At 39.3% G+C, this 25,757-nt stretch overlaps 1 protein-coding gene and 1 pseudogene across 1 annotated transcript; both read right to left on the minus strand.

Annotated features, from left to right (window-relative positions):
- Positions 1-15,434: 15,434 nt before the first annotated feature.
- On the minus strand, positions 15,435-19,643 carry LOC116105365 (ankyrin repeat-containing protein At5g02620-like). Its single transcript, XM_031391797.1, has 6 exons — positions 19,556-19,643; positions 18,037-18,123; positions 17,463-17,885; positions 16,102-16,532; positions 15,826-16,017; positions 15,435-15,698 (listed from the first exon to the last, which is right to left on the minus strand). The coding sequence occupies exons 1-6, from the start codon at positions 19,641-19,643 to the stop codon at positions 15,435-15,437; spliced, it is 1,485 nt and encodes a 494-aa protein (XP_031247657.1).
- A 1,106-nt stretch (positions 19,644-20,749) lies between these two features.
- Positions 20,750-25,110, minus strand: LOC116105366 (annotated as a pseudogene).
- Positions 25,111-25,757: the final 647 nt, after the last annotated feature.

Here is a 25,757-nt window from a genome sequence, read left to right on the forward strand (position 1 = left end):
GCACTGCAGCGTGTCGAAGAAAGGGTAAGCAAGTGGCGAAAAAGGGCCTAAGAGCTCTAAAGGCCCGATGAACACCGACCACGTCCCGAGTAGAATACCCGTGGCACTGACACTCGGTGAAAGTGTATAGCCCGAGCCATCCCATGCCACGTCGCATGAAAACCCCCACAAAGTGTTGGGCGAGGTGATTCTCATCACCGCCAGGGAAACCCTAATCGCAGTGTGCGGGAGGTTCCCACACTTCACGGGGTGGTTCATACCACCGTGGAGGTCGTGAAAATTCCCCGCACGTTCATCGTCATCACACGGCTCTAGCCAGTGTGTATCGAGAGCAGCCGAAACTGCCGGCCAAGGCGAAGTAGGGTCAACCTTCGGACTTTCTTAATCGCCACCGCAAGGGTCGAACTTGCGTGGCGAAAGCGATCCCTAGATGGCTTCGATGCCCCAGATCGAAGAGCTGCAGCGAGTCTAGTACCAACGAAAGCTCAGCAGTACGAGCAAGGGCAGGTCGCATCAGCGTCTTCCTGTTCTCTACGTGGGTTAGTCGCCCCACTCCCATCGAGATTTAGAATGCCCGACTTGCAGGTGTTCGATAGAAATTCTAAGCCGAGGATCATTTATATGAATTCAACTACTGATGGAGCTTCACGGGCTCAGATTTGGCAAAGTGCGCGTGTCTGATAGTGACCTTGACCTCTCATGCCAAACGATGGTTCAGTCGCTCCTGGCAGGATCAATCAATTCGTGGCCTCAGATGAGCTCTACATTCCTGAGACACTTCCAAGCGAACAGAAAGTTCTCAATGCCTTTGAGCTACCTCAGCAATATAAGGCAAGAGAGGGACGAATCCCTCCAATCGTCCATAGACCGATTCCACAGAGAACTCAATAAAGTAGCTCACACTCCTGAAGGTCTGTTCAGAACTCTCACATTGTAGGAGTTACCCACAAACTGACCTGTGAAAAAGCTACAGGCTGAGGATGATGTTTTCCTCCTCACATTTACAACCTTACGAAAAGTACCTCCGTATTGAAAATTCTGTAGCGGTACTCCACTGCCACGATCGCGGCGCCTCAGGTAGTGCACCTGGTGGGAGGAAAGAAGGAGAGCTGATCATAGATGGACTCCTGACGATCAACGAAAAGGAAAGAACCTGCACTATGAGCCCAAAAGTCTTATGCCCCAGCTCCTGCCGCAATCGCGACAGGAACCAATATACGCCCTTGAATGCTTTTGTATTGGCTATTCTGACAAATTAGAAGAGGCCAGCCTACTCGGAGAACTGAGCCCATGAAAAATCCCCTATTGGCCAGGAACAGTAGAAAATACTGTCGCTATCATCGGGATAATGGGTACCATACCGATGAGTGTCGAGCCCTCGAGCAGGAATCGAAGATCTCATTAAGCAGGGACACTTCAAGAATATTGATGACTCTACTCCTCACAAGAGAAAAATCAAGGGGAATCGAGTAAGAAGCGTCGTGTCGCAAAAGGGTTTGTACCCTCAATTTGATCTTTGGGGGACCGCACTTTGTGGGGAACTCGCGAGGTGCCCAGGAAAGGTATGCTCGCAAAGCCATCACGACCCTATTAGAGTGATGAGGGCGACGCAGAACCACAAAAGGTTCACAGGGAGGAGGATATTAGTGTATGCCCTAGAAACCATTCGGTTGTCGGTTTCAGAGCATTTTGTCTTGTATCTATATATATCATAAATAATAGAAGAAAGAGTTCTTCATTCATATATGTAAATTGTTCCTTTATTCAGTCATGCATTTAAAATAAAGTATGTATAGAATTGTCTAGATGATATTTAATAGGTAAATGAATTATCGAAAGGGTTCCCTACGGAAGCAATATAAATTTGGGCAACCATATTGTACAGTAGGCATACGGAGCTTCCAAAAGATATCATGAGTTGATATAAGTCGGATGACGATGATAGTCATGTCACTGGGGCATTGGTATGGATTAACGGTTGGTGAACTGTTTTTCGAATGTGACCAAATAACGACAAATCACTTGGAAAAACATGTAGTCATGATTTATTGTTTGGTTATACAGTGCACGATGTAGTCCTTGACCTGAGACATTGTAGTCGGATCCGATAGGATGCGTATGGTTCATACGGTGTATAAGTACAGAATAATATGTTTCGTACAATAAAGCCTATTTGGTCATGCGTTGTTCATATGCGGAAACGAAGATGGTCAAGAGGGGATCATTGACTCGGAAATATAGGATCGGGAGTAACCGTGACTCCATCCGGATTCGAGTTCCTAGACGAACATCGATAAATGTTGGAAAACTGAACTCTGGCCAGAGTCTATTATTAGTCATACAAAAGTAAGTTTGTGATGACAAGTTGGACATATTGATCGACAATTCGGTAGAAGATCGAGTTTAGGATTTTGATGTTCCATGAATCCATACTCGATTAGGTATCTCAATGGAGGGACTTTACCTGCATGGACGTATGATCTGAAAGGGTTTGATGAAGTATTTCTATCGTGGTTTAGGGATATGGCACAGCTAGATGTTACCATAGCGTGGGCTCCGGATGGGTTCGGATTCATCCAGAACGGCTCACGGCTACACCAAGGTGGACCTACATGGTCACACCATAGCCTTGAGAAGTTAGAGAATGATGAGAGAGAGAAATGATTATCCGAAGAGGGCTAGCACCTTCCGAGGGTAATAACGGGATTTCTATAGTAATAGTTACTAGAAACATTTGGACATTTTAAGGGTTAAAATGGTCAAGCAATAATTAATTATATTTAATTATTATATCTTAAAGTGTTAAGATTAATGAGATGAACAAAAATAACCTTTTAATAGTTAAAGGGTAAAAAGGGTAAATTTATGGGTTGTTAATGTAAACTAGTTTAGTTTACATGGGCCCTTGAATAATATTGATTATTCAAAGGGTAGCATATTAAATTCGTGGGGTCCCTTTATAAAATAAGATTTTATTGGGCTTGGAAGTGAAAAATAAATAATTACAAAATAGCCCAAGTATATATAAGTGCAAAAGGTTGCATTTTTGTTTATTATTCACTTGTTCACTCAAACACAAACAAAAAGCTCTCTCTCCCTAGCCACGACCACTCTCTAATCCTCTCAAGGTGGTGTTAAAGTGTGGAGGTTTCATCCTTTTGAAGCTAATCTTCATCAATCCAAAGCAAAGGAGTAGGTATAATCTCATATCCAAGCTTTGCATGTAAACCGTTTTTATTAATCCATGCTTTCATGCTTTCATTTTCCATCTCCACCACTCTTCATGCATGCTGGTTCTTTCAGAGGACATTTCTTCTCCGAAAAGGATACAGCTCGATTGCATCATCCACACGACGACGCCCTTGTGATCACGCCCCTAATAGGGTGCCATAACATCCAAAGAATGCTGGTGGATAATGGAAGTGCTGTGAACATCCTGTTCGCGTCAACTTTCGAAAGAATGAACTTGGACGAGGCTGACCTGAAGCCTGCCTCGTTTCCCTTGTACGATTTTACAGGGGACCACCTGATCCCCAAAGGAACAATCTCGCTCCTAGTCACACTGCGTGATTTTGACGAAGTGATCAGGGTAACAGAGTTCTTGGTAGTGGATTGCTCATCCGCTTTTAATGGAATCCTTGGGCGACCTTTGCTGAGAAACTTCAAGGCCGTCACTTCAATATACCATCTAAAGCTGAAGTTCCCCACTCCGAAAGGGATAGGAGAAGTCATCGGATCTCAGTACGCATCTTGTGACTGTTATTTGAAGGCAGTACAGATGGAGTACAAAAGAAAAGGCATCTCGCGCGGCATTCTCCGATAGACAATGGCGATCAGCTGGATCAAGCCACAGCCTGGCCCAGCTGAGGATAATATGGATTCTCATATTCAGGAATGCCCTTCCAGTGGGCCTGTTGAGGACCTGTCCGAAGTACTGGTCGACCAGAACAAACCGAGCAGGGTGTTAAGGATTGGGAACAATCTCAACCCCCAGCTCGCTAGTGAACTAATCAACTTCCTCAGGGAAAATATCGATGTGTTCGTATGGTCGCACGCGAATATGGTCGGGATCAGCCCAGACATTATTTGTCATGCGTTGAACATCGACAGCGAAGCCAAGCCAGTTCTTCAAAAGAGGAGAGCGATGGATCCAGAGCGATATGCTGCCTTGAAACTTGAGGTAGATAACCTCCTTAGGAGTGGATCCATTCGAGAAGCGCTCAACCCGACCTGGGTTGCCAACCCGGTCCTAGTGAAGAAACCTAACGGCAAATGGCGAATCTACGTCGACTTCACCGACCTCAACAAGGCTTGCCCAAAAGATAGTTTTCCCTTGTCAAGGATCGACCAACTCGTGGATGCCACCTCAGGGCACGAGCTGTTGAGTTTTATGGATACGTACTCGGGATACAATCAAATTCCAATGTATGCGCCGGACAAAGAGCATACATCCTTTGTTACAGATTGGAGACTGTACTGCTACTGAGTTATGCCCTTCGGCCTTAAGAATACTGGCGCAACTTACGAGCGGTTGGTTAACCGAATGTTCTTCGAACAGATCAGAAGATCGATGGAGGTCTATGTAGATGACGTGCTGGTCAAGTCGCATGTCGCTTCAGATCACATAGCGCATCTCGCTGAGATGTTCGACATCCTCCGACAGTACCAAATGAAGCTGAACCCCCTCAAGTGTTCATTCAGAGTATCCTCAGGAAAATTCCTAGGGTTCATGGTTAAACAGCAGGGAATCGAGATCAACCCTGAAAAAATCCAAGCCCTCATCAATATGAAGAGCCTGACCAATAAAAAGCAGGCCATGAGCCTTAATGGGCGAATAGCGACGCTAAGTCGATTCATATCGAGGGCAACTGATCGCTACTTGCCATTCTTCAATGTTCTAAGGGCCAATAAAAAATTAGAGTGGACCCCCGAGTGCGAACAAGCATTCCAGAGTATTAAATAACACCTCGGGAAGCCACCCCTTCTATCCAAACCTCCCCCGCATGAGATCTTCCTCCTGTATCTGTCCATCTCTTAGTTCACGGTCAGTGCAGCCTTGATTCGAGAAGAAGACAGGGTCCAATGGCTGGTATACTACACGAGCAAACGTCTGTTAGATGTTGAGATGCGGTATCCAGAAATGGAATGATTACCTTATGCCTTGCTGATCGCTTCCAGGAAGTTGCGACCTTACTTCCACGCCCATATAATCCATATAATGACCAATTACCCACTCAGGTAGGTCCTCCAAAAATCGGAGGCATTGGGTAAATTACTAAAATGGACCATGGAATTAAACCAATTCGATCTGAAGTACAAACCGAGAGCAATTATCAAAGGGCAGGCTGTTGTCGACTTCATATCAGAGTTCTCGCATCATCAAGCAAACGAATCAGAGTAACAGCCCAGTGAAGTCATCCAAGAAACTGCTCAAAATCTATCTACCTGGAGCCTCTACGTCAATGGATCATTGAACAGAAAGAAGGCCAGGGCGGGTCTTCTCCTATTGAGTCCTAAAGGGGCTCGCATTCATGGCATTCTCTGGTTCGGTTTTAAGGCAACCAATAATGAGGCCAAGTACGAAGCTCTACTTGCTAGACTGCGATTGGCCAGGAAAATGGGTGCAACCACAGTCAGTATCCACAGCGACTCCATGCTGGTCATTAACTAGATTTTGGGGGAGTATCAAACCGAGGAGGAAAATATGATCAGCTATCTGGAGAAAGCTAAGGCCGCACTCGAGCCATTCAAACACTTCATGATCATGCAGATTCCTAGAGATAGCAACTCTGTGGCAGATGCCTTGGCAAAGATAGCCTCATCATTGGACTCGGATGCACCGGAAAGCATTCTTGTTCGATTCATCAAGATCCCCAGTATTAGCCCTATCGAACAGGCAGTGAATGTAATAGAGTCAGATTCGTGGATGACCCCTATTATTCGGTATCTCAAAGATGGGACATTGCCCGATGACAAGGTCAAGGCAAGGACCATCCGAACAAGATCTACTCATTTTACCCTTATCGGAGACCAGCTATACAAGCGAGGGTTTAGCGCCCCTCTTCTCCGATGTGTAAATAGCGAAGAGGCAGATTACATCCTGAGAGAGATACATGAAGGGATCTGCGGTAATCACACCGCCGCACGATCTCTCGCCAACAAAGTTGTTCGTCAAGGGTACTACTAGGCCCTGATCCAAGAAGACGCCTACAACTTTGTCAAGAAGTGTGACAAATGCCAGCGGTTCTTGAACATACTGCGGGCCCCCTCTCACCAGCTGACAACTATAACCAGCCCCTGGCCGTTCTCCATCTAGGGGATTGATCTCATCGGCCCCATACTTGTTGGTAAAGGGGGAGTAAAATATGTCGTGGTCACGATGGATTACTTCACCAAATGGGTCGAAGCCGAACCATTAGCCGGGATCATGACCAGAAAGCTCAAGGACTTCGTCTTTAAGAACATCGTGTGCTACTACGGAATTCCTCATATCCTTATATCCGACAATGGAAAACAATTTGATAACGAGGAGTTCAAGCAGTTCTGCGATGAGTTGGGTATTCACAAAAAGTTTGCCTCCGTCGTAAGACCGCAAGCAAATGGTCAAGTTGAAGCCGTCAACAAAACCATTAAGCACACTTTGAAGGCCAAACTTGGCGCAGCCAAGGAAAATTGGGCCGACGACCTCCCTGAAGTTCTGTGGGCCTACAGGAGAACTCCGAAAACCTCTACCTTAGAAACTCCCTTTTCGCTAGCATATGGCTACGAAACGATGATCCCTGTAAAGGTAGAAACTGGTTCACTTCGGAGGGACCTTTACAATGAAGCAGGCAATGAAGCGCTTATGCATGCAAGTCTGGACCTAGTTGAAGAACATCGCAGCAAGGCCCAGCTAAGAATAGTGGCCTATCAGCAACACACGAAGAGGTTCTTCAACTCTAAGGTCAAGAGAAGAGACTTCCAGGTGGGCAACCTCATTTTAAAAGAAGTTCTTCTTGACATTAGAGAACCAAGTGTGGGAGTTCTAGGTCCGAACTGGGAAGGTCCATACTGCATCGCTGAAGTGATAAGACCGAGGACTTATCATCTCAAACGGTTGAATGGTTCCAAAGTGCCCCGAGCTTGGAATGCTGGGCATCTCCGACCATATTATCAGTAATTCCGAACTCATTTTCCTTGTAAATATTTTTTGTAATCTTTCTATATGTAAATAACAAATGTATTGTTCTCTTGTAATAATCTTTGCATGTAATTCTGTTTGCATGGGCTTGTTATGATTATGTTCTCATAAAGTTCTAATGATATATAGTTAGGAAAGTTATAATAATGCGAACTCATAATAAAAGATACAATTTGTAAAGGCAGTATTTCATTAGCAAAATGGAGTACAGCGAGCAATGTCAAAAAAAAGAAAAAATTATTGCAAGTATTGATCAACTCCGGGAGGCCCGACCTCACATTAGGGCTGGTCGGCTATAGGCTCCGAGGGTCATCCCAAACTCTCTCCCGGGTCAATTCTTCGGGCGGCCTCCTCCGTATCCTTGTCATCGAGCCGCGCCATAGATAAGAGCATCTCTTGCCATTCCTCCAGCAGGTCGGACATCTCAAGACGTGGATTCTTCGGTCGCAAGGCGTAGATGGACTGAATCGCCCAGTCGACAACCTTTGCCTCGACCTCTGCTCACTGGATCTGCATCTCTTCAGTCAGGGAAGTAACTTTTCCCTAACTGACTTGGGTTCGTCCTCGAGAGTCTGCCTATGCTTCTCGAGGGCATCCCTATCATGTTCTGCTTGCAAGGCCTGCTGGAAGGTCACGTTAAGCTCCTAATCTTTCTCTCCAACCTCCTTGGAGAGCCTAGCTATGGTACTCTAGAGCTCCTTCACTTCGTCCCCATGCTTCTCGAGCTTGGTTTTTTGGAAATCCATAGTGCGAAGAGCCGCGTTCCTTTCTCCTAGGAGTCAGTTTGCCTCTACCGAGGATCATTCTCTTTTTGCTGCAGCAGCTTCGAGGTCCCGCTTGAGCTTTGCGTTCTCTTCCTTTAGCGCAACCTCCCCCGTAGCAGCTCCCAACTGAACCTTCTACATGGATAGTTACATGGAGAGTAGGGCCTGCGAACAAAAAATATCAAGTATCGGAATTGGTAAGAGAACAGCAATCAAACTCGCTAAAGGCAGCTCGTTTACCTTGCTTAAATGTTGGATCGATGTGGACATTAGGTCCACGTCGCTGGAGCCCACGAACTCCTCGAATACTTTGGTGAGTCCACACTCTAACAATGTGAAGACTATCGGCTGAAGGTGCTCCGACAGGTTCCTCATTGAGTCCAGCATCGGAGTATCCTTACCGATGCCTCCAGCAGAGGTCATGTCACCCACCGATTCCTTCCTCGACCTCTGCCCAATATCTGGTTGTGACCTCCTAGGTTGATCGCCCTCAGATTTGGATTCTGACTCTTCGACCTGGATTTGCTTTCTCTTTTTCTTAGGTCGCTAAGCCGTTGTCTTTAGCCTCGGGTGAGCAATCGAAGGTCGAGATACTCCCGCAGGTCAGACCGGGGCGTTCGCCGATGGTTGGGAAGCCTCAGTAGGTCCCGTCGGAGCACCTGATGTTCCTCCTTTAGCCGGAGGACCACTGGGAGCATCTCCGGTCGTCGTGGTCGTCCTCATCCGAGGAAAGACAAACTGCTTTGGTCTTGACAACTCGGGCACCTTTGGAGGCATGGTCGCTGCACATGAACATCGTTAGTAAATAGTTCATTTACATGAAATAAATCAAGTTAGCACTACTTACGAGATGGGGCCTCTAAGGCCACATCGACGTTGAAAAAACCATATCTCCGAAGATTTGCGATTGTCACAAGCTTCTTCGCATTGCGACTCGCTTCGGGCAGGAAACCAAAGGATACAATTCTGTCTGGGTCAAAGAGCAGCCCCAAATCAGTCGTCTTATTAACTGCCAAAAATAAACAGGTCGTTAGTAATAAAACAATACAAAATGAAGTCCATGAATTCGAAGGAAGATAACCTACTCGGGTCCTGAAAGAGGCAGTGGCCATCATAACGAAAGAAGAAAAACTTCGTTTCGTAGGCCCATGCATTGCTGGGGTAACTGTGTATCCCCGTTGCTATTGTGGGTCACCTGGACAAGTAATATGAATTGTTGTCCTTGCTCTTTTTTAGGATATACGAGCAGGCGAGCTCTAACGCAGTTAGCTCGCCCAACCCGTTCTCAAGACACGCGATGTACATGCCAACAGCGATCATGTATGCGTTTGGCGTGAGTTGCATCGGTGCGATCCCGAAATGATTCAGGACTGACCTGACAAAAGGTTGGAAAGGGATCAACCCTCTACCCTTGAATATCTCCTCAGAGATCGCAGCCAGCCCACTTGGCGGATGCCGAGCTGCGCGTGTCCCATCACGAAAAACCTCCACGCCGATACCGTATTATTTTACCACCCGCTCGAGCTCATCCCAAGTAAGCACCGAGTATATCTCTTGAGTGGGGCTCGAAGGAACGTCTTACATAGATGAACCGGTCCCTTCCTTGGTTCTGGTCATCAGGTCCATTTTACTGCAGTCTGCAAAAGCGACAAACAGGGGGTCATTTAGCCATCGTACACTATTTCGCACGATGACGTGGAAGAAACTCCCTAAATCCCAAAAAAACCCTAACAGTGTTTCGAGCCACCATTCACGGCTCGATCCCAACAAGAGCGTCTCGTCTCGGAACAACTGTCGGAAGACTAATGCTATTCAACTACAAAACGAGAAATAAAACAGAACTATTCTCACCTTTTGGAGTGCGAAAATGGCTTCTTTTGCTTCAAATGTCAGGAACGCGTTGGTTTGGAAGACTAGGAATCTAAGTTTGTGAAAGTCTCTTGCTCTCTCTGAAACAGACCTGTGATGACACTACCTGAGAAAAATTTGAGTTTTTATAAAGAAATGATGGTTGGTTTTCCCTAAATCGAAATGACATTCCAGCCAGAAAGGTGCCTCACCGTTCATCACTACCACGTGTTGTGAATCAGGTGAGGGAGGCTAACCGTCGCAATTCGAGAAAACCCAACTGCCATCTTTTCCCGTTGAAAAACTCAAACAATGATACCCTCTCACTCTGCATTTAATGCGCCTTAATCTGCATTCAATGTTCGGATAGAGGATGTCGTTTCAGCATGTCACGCATTTAATGAACCTCAATCTGCATTCAATGCTCTGGTAAGGGGTGTCGTTTCAGCCTGTCACGCATTTAATGTGCCTGGCTAGCACTTACTGTGCACAGAGCACGTCTGACAGAGCAGAAGTTGTTTCATTAAATGTATCCATATTGAAAGTACAATAGGTAACGCCTGAAGAGGTTAGGTCGCTCACCCCTAAAAGGCGGTGACCACGCGAGGTCGCGATCACCAAAGCACAACCTCGACCTTTTTCGACCATTTGAGATCGCCATCACAGCAGCGCAACCTCGACCTCTCTTCAACCAGGTCGAGATCACCAGAACTTCGATGGCGTCCAACCATCGCATAAATTATAGTTTTCAAGGTTCGATCCTCAAACCTTAAAAACTAGGGGACTTCTGTTATGCCTTAAGAAAGCAGGGCTGATGTAGGCCAAGTTAGCATGCAAAAGTCAAAACCTAGGAAACCAGCAGCCGAGTCACGTGACGAAGGAGCAGTCTGCTTCTGTTAGTGTAATGGGCGCGTGCCAGGCCATCCAAAAGTTGGAGAGCTTCCACGTGTCCAATGCCTGCACCGAATCGCGTAAATCGCTCTGGAAGGTGTGCAATGGGACATAAAGGAAGATTTGTACGGATAATCCCACCAACTCACAGATTCAGCAATCATAACCTTAATCCATCCCACTATAAATTCAGAGTTCCTCTCTCAATTTTAGGATGAGCTAATCTCTCAAAGAAATAGCATATATTGTATCTCTCCCACTTGTAGAGTCAGCTCACTGACCGCGACCAGATCACTATCATTAATTTACATCAGTGGACGTAAGACTTGCTTCCTTAAGCATCCGAACCACTTTAAAAACTGTCTTGTTACTCTTTTTCTCTCATTTTTATCATTCACGTGTGTCTTCTGGACTAGCTTAGCATTTCACACGTGCGTTTAGTTGGTGTCAAAATCACGCATCAACATTATTATTATTATTAATTGGAATAAAAAGGTTTTAGTTTTAAGAAAAATTGTTATATTTAACAGAGCATGAACAAGTAGTGGCTGAAAGAAATATACTGAGGGATCAACTGGCTAGGAGAAATGAGGAAATTAAGAAGCTTAAAGCAGTTGTTGATTCTGCATTGAAGGATTTGAGCAATGTAGTTACTCGTTTAAAGGAAGTTTCTCCTTCTAATGAAGAAGAAGATGGAAGAAAAATAGCTCAGCAGCTGATATCCCCTGAAGTGAAATCAGCTAACAAATGTGAACCACAAAAAGTTGAGCCAAAAACACCTGAAGTAAGAGCAACAGGAAAACGTAGAAACGATATATGGGGACGGTCAAGCAGTGATGATTCATTGCCGCCTTCGAAAAAGTCTCATCTCAACTGGAGCACAAGTCAATACTTTCCTTAGATTTAGATTTTCTCAGGTGTTCGGGGGTTCTCTATGGAGTTAAAGTCTTTTTGCTATCAATAATACTATACTTACAAAGAAATCTTATAAAGATTTCCATACAAAGTGAGGTGGCAAAAAATGAATGGAAGAGTGAAACAAAAAAGTCAAACTTATTAAATTCACTCGTCTATTTATTTTTTGACACATCACTTTATATGGAGATTTTTGTAAAATTTCTTTATAAGTGTAGTATTACTCTTTTGCTATAGAGGATTTTCTCATTATACTTAGTTTAAAGCAATAATGTCGGCTAATATACCTCGCATCAGTTACTTATCGTTGACTCATTGAACAATAAAATCCATTTCTAATTAGAATATAAAACAAAAAAAACCCATGGCTTTTTCCCTCTAATTAGAAAAAAAAAAAAAAAAAAAAAAAAGCATAATTTAACCCTAAAATAAATTAAATTGAAATAAGAAATACACATACCTAAAACTGATAAAACAAAAAACGTAGCTAATTGTTGCACATTGAGTAGTGAAAACTTTAATAATTTCAGTCTTCAAAAGAGCAAATAGCATGAGAAAGTGAATGAGAGAAAGAGAGAGTAAAGAATTTTGGGATAAAATCATAAAAAATAGTTAGAGTCGTAGAGAGAGTTTTAAATTTGTAATATGATGTACGCTTGAAATATATATATTAATAACAAGTTTTTTATAGGCATAGAGAGAGTTTTAAATTTTTAATATGATGTAGGCTTGAAATATATGTATTAATAACAAGTTTTTTATAGGCCTAATTATATATATAATAGTTTTCGTTTTTTTTAAATCTAAGGGTGAGCTTGATATATATATTATTAATTTTTTTTTTTTAAATCTGAGGATAGGCCGAGGACTGGATTCGCCCCTGATGATGTTGTTGATTAATGATAAGATAAGTGTTGTTACATAAATTGAATTATAAGTTAATTAATATTAAAACATAGTATGAAATAATTAATAAATGTTAATGAGTTGCCACCTCTGTTGTTGAACTCTTAGCAAATTGTAGAGCAATCAATCATGTGTTACAAACGAAAATTCCGATCCTCCGTGATCCTTAGAAATTATTGAGATTTGAGTATCAATAAAAAGATAATGTGAAACTCAGTGTGATTCAATTTAAAAGGTACGAATTGTGACGGTTGACTTTTCAAAATGCCATGTGCTTTACCATGTATTGTCACATGGCATTCAACAATTAATAATTAATAAAACATTTAGGCTCCGTTTGGTTCGCTTTTGAGAATACTATTATTAGTATTCCCAAAAAAGTTAAACAGTAAAATGTCATTATTCCCAAAATATTATTCTATATTTTTCAATTTCTTTTAAACCTCCTAAATTTGTTAATTTAACTAAACACTCCCAACTATTTTTTTAAGAAATTGCAAAAACGCTCCGGCCACCCTCCGGCGGTGGTGGCCGGCTGTCCACATTTAATGGGTGGGTTAGAGGTGTTTTTGTTAACTCTTAATATTTTATTGAATAATAGGGGTGTTTAGTAAATAAATAAACATAGCGGATGTTTTTGTTAATTTCCAAATCCTACATCGTAATACTCGCCCAATTTAACTTTTTTCAAAATATTATTCTAAAAACCATCATAATAATGAACCAAACAGAGCCTTATTATTCGATGAATAGCACGTAGTATGAACTATTGACTTGTTTGCAAATGACAATTAAATAAGTAATCACATGGAGTTTATGTCTTGTTTAAATATATAGTAAACAATTTATGGTAATTCACATTTTAAATTTATTGATATAAGTAATGCATGTGATATATATACTAATCTTTGATTAATAACAGATGGGTTGTCCTATAATGATACCACACAAGATGAGTCACAAATTATTAGGACTTATCTTATACAAAATGAATAATATAATTAATTAATACACCGAATATCACCAATTGCATAATCACAAAATTTTATTGTTGACATTATACATTTATAAATACAAATTTGAATTTATGAATGGCGATTGATGCCATGTGCTTATTTCATGGCAATTTTCTTGTTCTCTCTCAATATATGTTGAAAGTTTAAGACTACCTAAGTTCATTTAAACATATGTGAAATAAGTTGATTGAGTTCATTTGTGCTCATGGGAATGATCATTCATCATTAACACATTACCAATCATTAAGGACATAAAGTAAAGCACATAAGAGGTTTTTACATGGTTAGGCAAATTGCCTACATCCATGGGATTGTTCAAACAAAGCAAATTCATTATAGTAAACATTCCAAATTCATTACAAAGTCGAAGTTAAGCAAAACAAATGTAAAACACTCCCTGTTTCATAACACCCTAACTCCACTCTTTGGTTGATCCAATGTTTTGTCACAGCTTGCTTGAATCCAAGAAACCTCTTGAATAGCTCGAGCTCCACTTAAGCTTCAAATGCCAAAGACAAACTTCAGCTCCACAATTTGAAATGCCTAGAAGCTTTCATCAATGGAATCATGTTCCAACAACACTCAAACAACAAAGTTAAGATAAGTATTTTGAACATCAAAAAAATAAAATGAACCTAACCTAAAATGAATAAACTCTTTGAAGAATTTCAGAGACCAACCAAAGGAATATTAATGTTTAAATGTAAATGCAAGGATGAAGAAGATAATATAGAATCCTTGCTCAACGATCCACTAAACATCCAGCCGACAAAGCCTTACACATGTTTGGCTATTTTAGGAAAGTTTTCAACAACTTATTAGGACCACTTCTGAAAAGACAAAACAAATTTTCAGGACCACATTTGAAATACTTGACACTTGTATTTGGACCACTCACCCATATTTCATAACTGAAGAAAATCCTAATAACCAATGAAAACTCAACATATGTACTAAAGGTCTGATTGGACAACTGATTACACATTTGACTGTAATGTGTTCACATATTTTGCGAGAAGATAAGATTAAGAAAATGTGCACACATTTATGCATAATGTTATGATGTGTAAACTACGGACACAAATTGTGCTCAATCAAATAAATGTGCAAACATCATATGGTTGTTAATATTATTAACTCATATTGACGGAGGCTCACGTCAGGGAGTTATATGTTACCCTAACGATCTTTTCAATCCATCTATTAAAAATTAAAACCTCAGGGTGCTCAATGTTATCAACTCATATTTATAATTACAATTTTAGATTTTGAATCAACATTATCCTGTTCTTCGGTCACAGAACAAAGATAGTGGACCATTAAATTCTCTGTGGCCTAACATAAGGGGTTGCTTCCACTTTGCCTCGAGTCGGTGGCAACTTTTTGTTCTTGTTAAACTTTTTGATCCCAGATGCTATAGCAAAACGGGGAGTTGTGTTCCGCTTCATACTTCATCTTATTAGCCTTTTCTAAGTTTGAAGCAACACCTTTATGTATTAAAGGTAATATAATACTTAAAACTTCACACCTTTATTCTGTGAAGTTTAATCAAGATTGTAAAAGAAACAAAACTCTAGGGATTGAATACAGATAAGAAAAACAAGAGAAGATTATTTATTTTCAATTGACTGAGAACATCTTCTATATTACAAAGACAGCAATCCAAGTGAACCCTGATCTCAACCGTTGGTTCATACAACAAGAAACACAAGTTGAGTGCGAGCAATTTGGAGGATCTGCTGTGCTTTCTGCACTAGTGATTAACAGGGCTCTTTCACCAGGAAGATGACAAGTCGTTAAACGGGAAAGATTTGAACTAACGCTTCCAGTACCAGAGTTAGAAAACTAAAGCTCTGAATTACATGGTTCTAATAAGATAGAATATATTAGATTATGTAAAATAAGTAAATAATGTCACCAATTTTCATTGACGGAATGTAACAATTCTCCATTGGCAGTCCAAGTTTTACCTACAAACATTAACGCTGTGAAAATAGCCATTACAGTTAAAAGAACAGGCACCCATAGCCACCCATCTTTGAAGACAATGAACATAGTTGCAGAAAACACTACCATCATTGCTTCTACGGAGTATGTAAGTAAGTTTAATCCCAAAGCCAAATCAACAGGTACCTGCCCATTGAAATCTGCTTTCTTCACATCGGGAAGAGATAATAACTAGGAACATTAGTACGGACAAATAGGACAATAGTAATGCTGAAGTATCTAATATTACAAAAACTACGAAGGAAGCTCTTCGAACAAAATGCGGAGTCCTTGTGTTTTCATTGGTGCCACCTAGTACAGTGAAAAGTGCAGCGAAAACCACGGTGGCAATAAGTGTTGACCCCATGATGCATGCATTAGCAATGTCCTTGGCCCATTTATCAGCTTTTGCCCTTAACTCATTGTGCTGTTCAGTAGATAAAGCTCTAGGAGTTTTCCCTTCATTATTTTTAGCTTCAGCTACCACTGGATGTAAAATTCTCTTCACTCTCTACAGCACTTACGAAACAACTATCAATCAAAGTAAATAAATATTATTTTTTCAAACCAAAGAGGCGAGTAAATTAATATTCACCTTGAACCACCTCATCTCAATTTGCATTTTATAATGTAATGCAAGCGATTCAATATCGGGTGTCTCTACTGGTGGCAACTTTGCAGCCAAATGCAAGATATTGTTCCCTTCTTTATTTGTGTCTTGAACTACCAAATTGTTAAATGGACTGATGTGATACATGGCGTTGAAAATGTTACGGCGAAGATACATAACAGCAACATGAAGTATGGTGTAATTATTTTCGTCAACTTCAAACATTAGGTCAGGATATCTGGAGAAAATTATATCTAGAAACCGAAGGTTTCCTTGTTTTGCAGCCTCGAATATTAGAGACCAAGGTTTTCTAATAATTTCCAGAATCTGGGAGTCATCCAAAACCAAAAGCATAACTTGTTTCCAAAGACATTCGACTAGTTCAAAAGCTGAATCGGGAATCTCTTGACCATTATCTGAAATAAGAAGTTTAGTTTAGCCAAAGCCAACATTAGTTTCAGAAAGTTGAGGATGAGGAAAATACCAGAGAGGAACTTGATTTATCTTCTTAACGAGACATTGAAAATGCTCATAGACAATAATTAACTTTTGTTAACTGAAATTTAATTCTATATTTTAAGTTACACATGAGAATTTTCATTTGTATTTAATATTGGGGTGATTCTAGTAGTGCACCCATAAATATTAAATACCTCCATTTTCAATATTTTTATACCTGACTGTTAAAAAATAATTAAAAACCTCGTCAAAGCTAAGGTATTAAAAAAAAAAAATTCAAACAAATACCCGCAATGCACTTGACTGTGCGTCTCATAAACCCGATCGCTCCAGCCCAGCCTTTTCCTTCTGCTTTGCTTTTTCTCATTCCTCTGTTGCTCCTTCTCATTCATTTGATCCCTCTCCTTCACTCGCTGCATCCCACGCATTGACTGACATCTCTTTATCACGTCTCTTTTTACTTCATTATTTGTTTTAAAACAAAATGAAATTAAGCACCTTTTCTCTTACTTACAATTATATATATTAATATTATGATTAAACAAAAAAAACTAATTAAGGCAATCTGAAAGTTATAATGATTAGAGAGAACTAACATAGGTAGATGGCTGAATTCTTGCAAACTTTAATGGCGTTGTAGTCCAAAATACGCGTCAGTACAGGTAATCGTGCCAAGCGATGCAATGCTGTCTCGTCATTTTTATCATGTGCAAAAGCTATCTATGGGTGCCTCTCCGCCAAATGCAATGCAACATCTAGGAGAACAATGATCACCATTATAAATTATATAGACTCAAGTTTACACATGTTGGATTCAGATATTTGCTAGCCCAAATATAAATATAAATACAAACCATGATTTATTAGTTCTAATTAATACTACTTACCATACCAGCTGCGGTTTATGAGGCTGATAAGCAATTCGATGTGATCATTATCATGATCTAATATCTCATCTGCAGTGGCTTCATAAAGGTATTCTACCGTCTCTTTATCTCCAATTAGAGTTGCCTTGTGGAGCGGTAAAATATCATTGTCTCCTCTAATCTTTACTATGTCTTCATTCTTCTTCATCATAGCCTTGACAATTTCAACCCTCTTGGACGCAGCTGCAAGAAAAAAGGCCGTATTGCTGGCATTATTTTTTACGGCTAAATCCTGTTTATTCATTTTTTCAAGTAGCTTTTTCACAAAATCAGTGTGCCCTTCTGCAACTGCAATATGGAGAGCGGTGCCCCCATCCTTTGATAGCTTAACTGGTATATCAATATCTTCTTCCTTATAAATTTTTTCGACAGTGTTCCAATCATCTTTCAATGCAGCCCAATACAATTTGAAGTGCCTACTTCTCCTTTCAATTTTTGTCAAGTTGAAAAAAGAACAAGTTTGTGCATAGAATTTTGGTTACACATTATAAAAGGGATGCTGTAGCCTATAATCAATATAACAAAAAGACTTTACCTTTTGAGAATGAGATAGAATTTTGCAGTAGCAGCCCTGTTTCTTCTTCAATCATGGAAGAGTCCACCGATACATTCACATTAAACTCTGATCATTAAAATTAAAAGAAGATAATTAAGTACAGTTAACAAAGGTTACAGGTAGGTTTCTGATATATAAAAAGTTTATTATGTTAACTTTGTAATTCCTCCTGATAAATTTGAATAGACCATTATAACCTATTAAAGCAAATTTTTTTTTTTTTTTAAAATTATGTTAAAAAACATTTATGGATAGATTAGTAGCCATAAATAAATATATATATTAAAACAATTTTTTTTTTAAATTATGTTAAAAAAACATTTATGGATAGATTAGTAGCCATAAATAAATAAATATATAAATACATATATATATAAAAGGAAATAATAAATGCAATAAGTGATATCAATATGTGCAGGTGAAGATATCAGGGACGTCCTATAAAATAGATAAAATGGTCACATGGTTTGTTATATAAGTTTTGATGCATGTACTATAGAATTATATCTTGTGTGCTAATATGAATCTTCTATCTTTATTTTGTTAGAGTCTCATACTGACTAGGCGCACTCAAGTCTACTAGTTTACAAGAGGAGATAATCCTCCCATTCAACAAGGCCTTATTGGATGAGGAGTCAAGCACACGTCAAATTCTATCATGATATTCTTATTGGATGAGAAGTCAGACTCACCTCAAATTCTATCATGGTATCAGAGCTAGGCTCAATCAAGTTGAGTGCTTGACTAGTGGGTGAGAAGTTTGAGTTAGCAACTACCTCCATCAATAAGCATGACCTAACATATGAGCTTGACCTTGAGGGAAAGTATTAGAGTCCCACACTAACTAGGCACGTTCAAGTCTATTGGTTTATAAGAGAAGGTAATCCTCTCATTCAACAAAGCCTTATTAGGAGAAGAGTCGGATATACCTCAAATTCTATCATATCTCCTTAAAGAACAAAGAGCCTCAAAGTGACATATCAATTTCCCCCCAAAATTGGAAAAAAAAAAAAAAAATGGATATTCCTTGCCTTTGATTTATATGAATTTTATAACAAAAAAAAAAAAAAAAAAAAAAAAGCGTTTTACTATTGAGAGATTCAATTTGACACATGATCATCTTAAGATGAGAAAGTGGTCGGTACATTTTGTTGTAATAAAAAAATCTAATGATTAAACAAGTATATATATTTTACTTGGATTGATGTGATATATAAACATTGGCTAATCGTATTATACCATTATGCATATATATAATGCTCTCTTATAATATAGAGTGAATCAAGAATAGAAAGAGGAATTTGTGAAATTAAGCATCAATAAAAATTTAATATCTATTTTTAACCCTGGAACTTCATAATTACATTAAAAAAATAGAGAGATTAATGGAAAAAAATTAACGCGAACTTAGACACTAAATGATATTCAGAAAATGCATCTCCAAAAAAAAAAAAAAAAAAAAAATAGCTACGGCATTCATTGCAATGTCAAATTGTACCATCCATTTGTTTATTAGGTGGAACAATCACAATCTCAACATTTTCTTCAGTTGAGGTGCTTCCTGAAGCAGTAGTGTAATCCTCCATGATTTATTTTCTCGTTTATTCGTGGCCTGTAAATCTACAATGAACTTTGTAAGTATTAGACAATGAATATTGCAGCATAATATGAACTTGATGTTCTAATTGGATTCAAACTGGGAATGAATATTAATTAGAATAATAGTCATTCATCTAAAGTACTTCAAGATCTTATATATATGTAGGATAATAAGAAAAATCTTTGCTACTATAATAAATATATATGCTCATGCAGCAAACTGAAAGAACAAAAATAATGAGTCTAACTTAAGACTCTACAAGTCAAAGAAGGAGAAGAAGAAGAAGAAGAAGAAGAAGTTGGTTGAAAGACTTGCCTCTTTTGGCACCTTGGATACAATTTGCAGCTAGCTAAATTTATATTAAAAAAATGCCTGAAGTGAAGAGTAAGAGAAGAATATAGAGCTCAAATGGCCTAAAATGAAGAGTAAGAGAAGAATATAGAGCTCAAATGGCTTGAAGTGAAGAGTAAGAGAAGAATATAGGGCTCAAATGGCTTGAAGTGAAGAGTAAGAGAAGAATATATAGCTCAAATGGCCTGAAATGAAGAGTAAGAGAAGAATATAGGCTCAAATGGCTTGAATGAAGAGTAAGAGAAGAATATATGGCTCAAATGGCCTGAAGTGAAGAGTAAGAGAAGAATATAACGCTCAAATGGCCTGAAGTGAAGAGTTAGAGAAGAATACATGACTCAAATTGCCTGAAGTGAAGAGTAAGAGAAGAATATAACGCTCAAATTGCTTGAAGTGAAGAGTAAGAGAAGAATATAGGGCTCAAACGGCCTAAAGTGAAGATTATATTTCTCAAGGCCTCGTAAAAGGAATTCATGAAGTCAAGCAGAGTCATAAATGACCTATTCTCTTTCAAAGTGAAGCAGATGCTAAATGATGATAACATTTCCTAAGAAGAATTCCGGGATTTCTGCGATTTGTGTCTTCCTAAAGGAGAAATATTATGTCTAATTAAATTCCCATGCAGGATATATTGAAGTGTTTGAGTGATTGAGCAATAGGATAAAATGCTGGGATTTGTTAATCATGATTTGATAAATTAAATGAATCTTGTTCATTACTCAGCATTTCCAATACATAATGAAAAGATTATTTTGCAATGAGCTAATACAAGTGATGATTTGAACTAGAAAAAATACTAAAATTATACAAATGACTAATCATATCAGAAAGAAGGGGGAATTGGAGCAGAGGAAATAGGGTGACAGGAACACAAGCAACAGTGGCTATGGGAATAGCTATCCACGAAAAGTCATCACTTAGGACAATGAAAAGAGTGGCTCCAAAAGCTGCCATCATGGTTGCTATAGAGATGAAGAGAGCTGCAAGCCCTATTATCAGCTTGTTTGGTAATGAATGCATGAAATCTTCTTCTACATAGCGTGAGGTGAGAATGGAAAGAAACATCAATATTGAACTGGCAGAGCAAAATAGTGCCATTGCATCCGATATGGCGAAAACCAAAAATGACCCGTGATGTAGAAAAAAGGCTTCCCTATAATATTTTTATTGCCACCTGGTATAGTGAAGGCTGCTGCAAACATCATGGTTGCAATAAGTGTTGCGACAACCATACATGAAGATGCAGTGTCTTTCATCCACTTTTCCCCTTTGCGAACGAGTCTTCTATGCTCCTCTGAAAACAAAATATGAGGTGTCCTACCCTCAGAATTTTTGGTTTCTCTATAAGACGGTTGAACAACTTTTTCGACTTCCTGCCATATCAAAAGGACAGTTCATCAACATTCAAACCCAGAAAGAAAATGGTTAATTGAGTTCAGGTTTTGCTTCATTTACATGTTATTTCCCAACAAAACTAATTACGGTGAAGTGCAAGTTTTATAGTTGAAAAGTAATTATTAACCTTGAACCAATGCAACTCTCGTCTAAGTTGCAAAGCTGCACCAGAATCAATTTTGAGTCTATCTTGGTGGGCAAGCTTTCCAGCCAAATGCAACATGTTATTGTTATTTTCATCTTCATAAGCAGTATCAAATCTTTATGAGCGCCAATCTCATGAATCAGATTATAAATATTTTTTTGACGATGCAACACTGCAATGTGAAATATGCTTCGACTGTGATCATCTACTTTCCAAATAAGGTCAGGATACATCCGAATCAGCCCTTTTATGAATTCAACATTCCCTAACTCTACAGCGGTAAACAACAGTCTTGAAGGTTTCCGAAGTAGTTCTCCAATTTTATAGTCATCTAGCAACAACACTTGCTCCCACAGTTGCTTCACCAATTCTAGAGCTTGAAGATGCATCAACTTTTTGTCAAGGATTGCCCTGAAACGTGGAACTGAATATGCAGGACACAGTCGCCTCTTTGTCCAAAATCTGTTATTTTTTAGAAGGAATAAATAAGCAGATAACGATTAATGTGCAAGAGTAATGGCAGTGAGAAATGGCCTGTAATGGAGTTACTAACAAGAGTAAATGCACCTCTGCCAAATTCCAAGCCGACTTCCACTTACAAATGCTGAAGGCTTCCGTGCCAAAACATGAAGAGCCGTCTCTCTTCTTCCATCTCAAGCAACATCTAACTCAGGATGATGCTTAATTAGGTCCAATGCCACATCTGTTAAATTAACACAACACAGTCATCAATTTGCTCCCCTAGAAATTATAAATTAAGTTGCAACATGAAAATAGTGAAGGTAAGAGGTGGGTACCATAGAGGCCTGCATTGATGATAGCAACAAGAAGCTCAACACGATCTTCTTCTTTTAGATACTCTTACTCAGTCACAGAATAAAGATACCAGACCATTTCTCTGTGGCCTAACAAAGCAGCCATACACAACGGGGTTGCTCCCATATTGCCTTGAATTGATGGCAACCTTCTGTTCTTATTAATCATCACCTCTGCAATCTTTTTGATTCCGGATATGGCAGCAAAACAGAGGGCTGTGTTCCCAACCTTGTTCGGCAGTGCCAGGTCTTACAGGTTTCATGATGTTCACAAGCTCTTGGACAAATATTGTATGTCTAGCTCCAGCAGCAATGTGAAGAGCTGTTTCCTGGTTTCTCGTGATGCTAGGACATACTGCTTGTGGATTCAAAATCAAAAACTCCCTTGCAAACTCCCAATCGCCTTTAAGCGCCGCATTATGCAGAGGAACAAAAGCAGTAAAGTAATTCCTTTGTGCATCACCTACAAAAAAGAAAAAAAAAATAGCAAGACCATGAGAGCCATGCTAGAGTATTTTTATTTCTCCATCATATAATTTACATGAGTGTTATTTGGAGGAAATTGAATGAAATTTGCAACAGCATACCAGTCTCTGCTGCTCGTGTGTTTGTTTCCGCAGAAATAGAGGGCATTTGATTGCTTGAATCATGAAAAGGCCATATTGATGGATCTAAAACGACATGGTCATCAAATCCTTTAGCTTCCAGAAAGTCTACTGGGCTTTTTACAGCTTGATGATGTGGTTGAAGATGAGAGTGTTGAATATCAGAGGCAAAATTGAAGGAAGATTCATGATGGCCATGATCAAATGTTGCTGGCCCAAAAGCATCTTTCAGGCTCCAGTCATCGTCAGAAAATATGGCTAAGCATGCATCATCTTCCCCAGAAGATTTGCAAGAGGAATTTGCAACAGATTTGATCTCAGGGAAACAAGATTGAATTGAAAGTCCCCTCCCATACTGTGATGAAGGAAGGTTGTTCAATATCATTATCTTCAATGAAAAGTACTGCCTGCGAATAAGCAAAATCAGTAGTATAACAAAAAGAACAACAAAATAATGTAGTGCTTTTTTAGGACATTGCCGTTTCTGGTTCTGAGCAGCTCAATCAAATAAAAGACTTTGAACCTCCAAGCAGCTACAAGATTGAAGGTTTTTGGAGCTGGAGAATTCTAAGGAAAAACTGCTGTTGTGATGGCACACACACTGAAAAAAAAGTTACAAAACGGGAATGCACTTTCATTGAACAAAAACTGAATATAAAACATGGTTTGCACTGCAGTTACACCTACTCTGCAGTAGACTTACAATCAAAATTAAACAGCCATACTTTACTAACTACTACAAACACATCACATTACATTAACACCAAATCAACAGCAGATTTTTAGCTGAATTTACCTAAGATATACATTATAAAAATCAAAGAAATGCTGGTGCATTACGGTAGAAGCTAACAGCAACAAAACACCAGATTTTTGCCGCCAGAACATGCAGCTCCAGTACTTCAAAATATTGACCAACTTCATGACCTTCCAGCATAATATCATTTGATCAACAAAGATGAATTATAAATCCAAAGAGGAAGAGTTATAAAAGCAAACATGTAGTGCCGTAAAATGATTGGAAAGAAGTTTGGAATGTCAAAGGCAAAAGTTGAAACAAAGAGTAAAGTTATTTTCTTGTGTTGGAAAACTGATGGTTGCGATCTTCTTCCACCAACTTCATTAACGCTGCCTCGTTTTCTTTTAGCTCTTACTTATGAAAATCTTAACGAATTGATTTGACCCACGTATGCAATTGGATTGATCAACGCTTTCACACTAAACTTTATACGTATAATTGAAAAGACTGACACTGTTGCTTTCTGAGAAAGTTCAAAGCGTGATATTAAGAGATGGGACCGCTTGGCTCTTGGTTCTCGTTCTGCCGTTCGCATTGACTGGAAAAGTCTCTTACGGGGATCTTTCCATGTAATTCAATGACAATTACTTGGAATATTTTTACCTTCTCAAATCTCAACCTTTAACTCTTGAGTATCAGATTCAATATAACAATAGAAAGTAAACTTGTACAATTTTCTGGTCTAATCAGAACAATGTAGCAATAGAAAGTTAATTTTCTTTAGCACTCAACTTTTCTTACATTCAAAATCTAAGGATTACATAAATGCCATAATGTCTTTCAAAATACAGTTAGAATTTGAAGCAGGCTGTAGAGGGTTAACCTTATTTGAAGCAACGGCCGCTCGGCCCCTTTTATATAAACCACATAGTCGTCTTTTAGATAAACAAGTATCTTAAAAGCATACATTTAGATTTCTTCACTGTCACTCAAAAGACCCTTCTTCATGTAAGGACTTGAAGAGAAAACTGTAGTCAGAAATTTCTGCATGAACTTGTAGACTGGCAAATAAGCCATTATGGTGACAAGAGTGGGAACAATAGCATCCCATCTTTGAAGATGATGAACATAGTTGCCACTGATAAGGCAAGTGTGTCTGATCCCACAGCCATATTATGAGGCAATGGCAAAAGGAAATCTTCTTCCACATATCGGTAATGGAAAACTGATAAGAAACTTAGAATGGAGAAAGAGGATAAAACTAGCGCTATAGCATCTGATATGGCAAAAATTATAAAGGAAGCTTTTCGAACAAAATTAGGAGTTCCAGTCTCTTCTTTGGTGTCACCTGGTACTGTGAAAGTTGCTGCAAAAACTACAGTAGCAATAATTGTTGCCGCCATCAAGCATGAATTTACAGTGTCCTTAATCCATCTCTCAGCTTCATCCTTTAACTCTTTGTGCTGTTCATTAAATATAGCTCTAGCAGTTTTTCCTTCTTTATTTGTAGCTTCAGCATCCAATAGATGTAAAATTTTCTCCACGGCCTACAGAAGTTAGTTATGGAACATTTATTAATCAAGGACAAGAAATATATTGTTTTACCAAAACGAAAGATTGAAGTAAATATTCACCTTAACAGCAACAGCTCCCCTCGCAGTTTGGCAAGAATTCCAGCTGATTTGATATTGGGACTATCAGATGGTGGCAACCTTGCAGCCAAATGCAAGATATTGTTCTCTTCATTATCTTTGCTCTGAAGAACCAAATCCTTCAATGAGCCTATCTTATATATGATTTTGAAGACGAGTTGGTGACGATACAGAACAGCAAAATGAAATATGCGGCAGTTATTTTCATCAATTTCAAATATCAGATCAAGATAAGTATCCAGGAGTAACCTTAGAAACTTAATGTTTCCTCGTTTTGCTGCCTCAAATATCAGTGGCCGAGGTTTTCTAATAATATCTAAAATGTCAGAGTCACCCAAAAACATTACGGGGCACCGGTCACTGAAACAGAAAGTTTGGTTAAGCCAACATTAATTTGC

This window comes from Pistacia vera, unplaced genomic scaffold, assembly GCF_008641045.1.
Source record: "Pistacia vera cultivar Batoury unplaced genomic scaffold, PisVer_v2 Contig498, whole genome shotgun sequence".
NCBI lineage: Eukaryota > Viridiplantae > Streptophyta > Magnoliopsida > Sapindales > Anacardiaceae > Pistacia > Pistacia vera.

Coding starts and splice junctions, on each gene's coding strand:
- LOC116105365 (XM_031391797.1), bottom strand. CDS start 19,643: ATGGAGGATTACACTACTGCTTCAGGAAGCACCTCAACTGAAGAAAAT. Junction 16,018..16,101: donor TTGAGATGAGGTGGTTCAAG/GTGAATATTAAT, acceptor TAAGTGCTGTAG/AGAGTGAAGAGAATTTTACA. Junction 15,699..15,825: donor TTTTCGCTGCACTTTTCACT/GTACTAGGTGGC, acceptor TAATGTTCCTAG/TTATTATCTCTTCCCGATGT.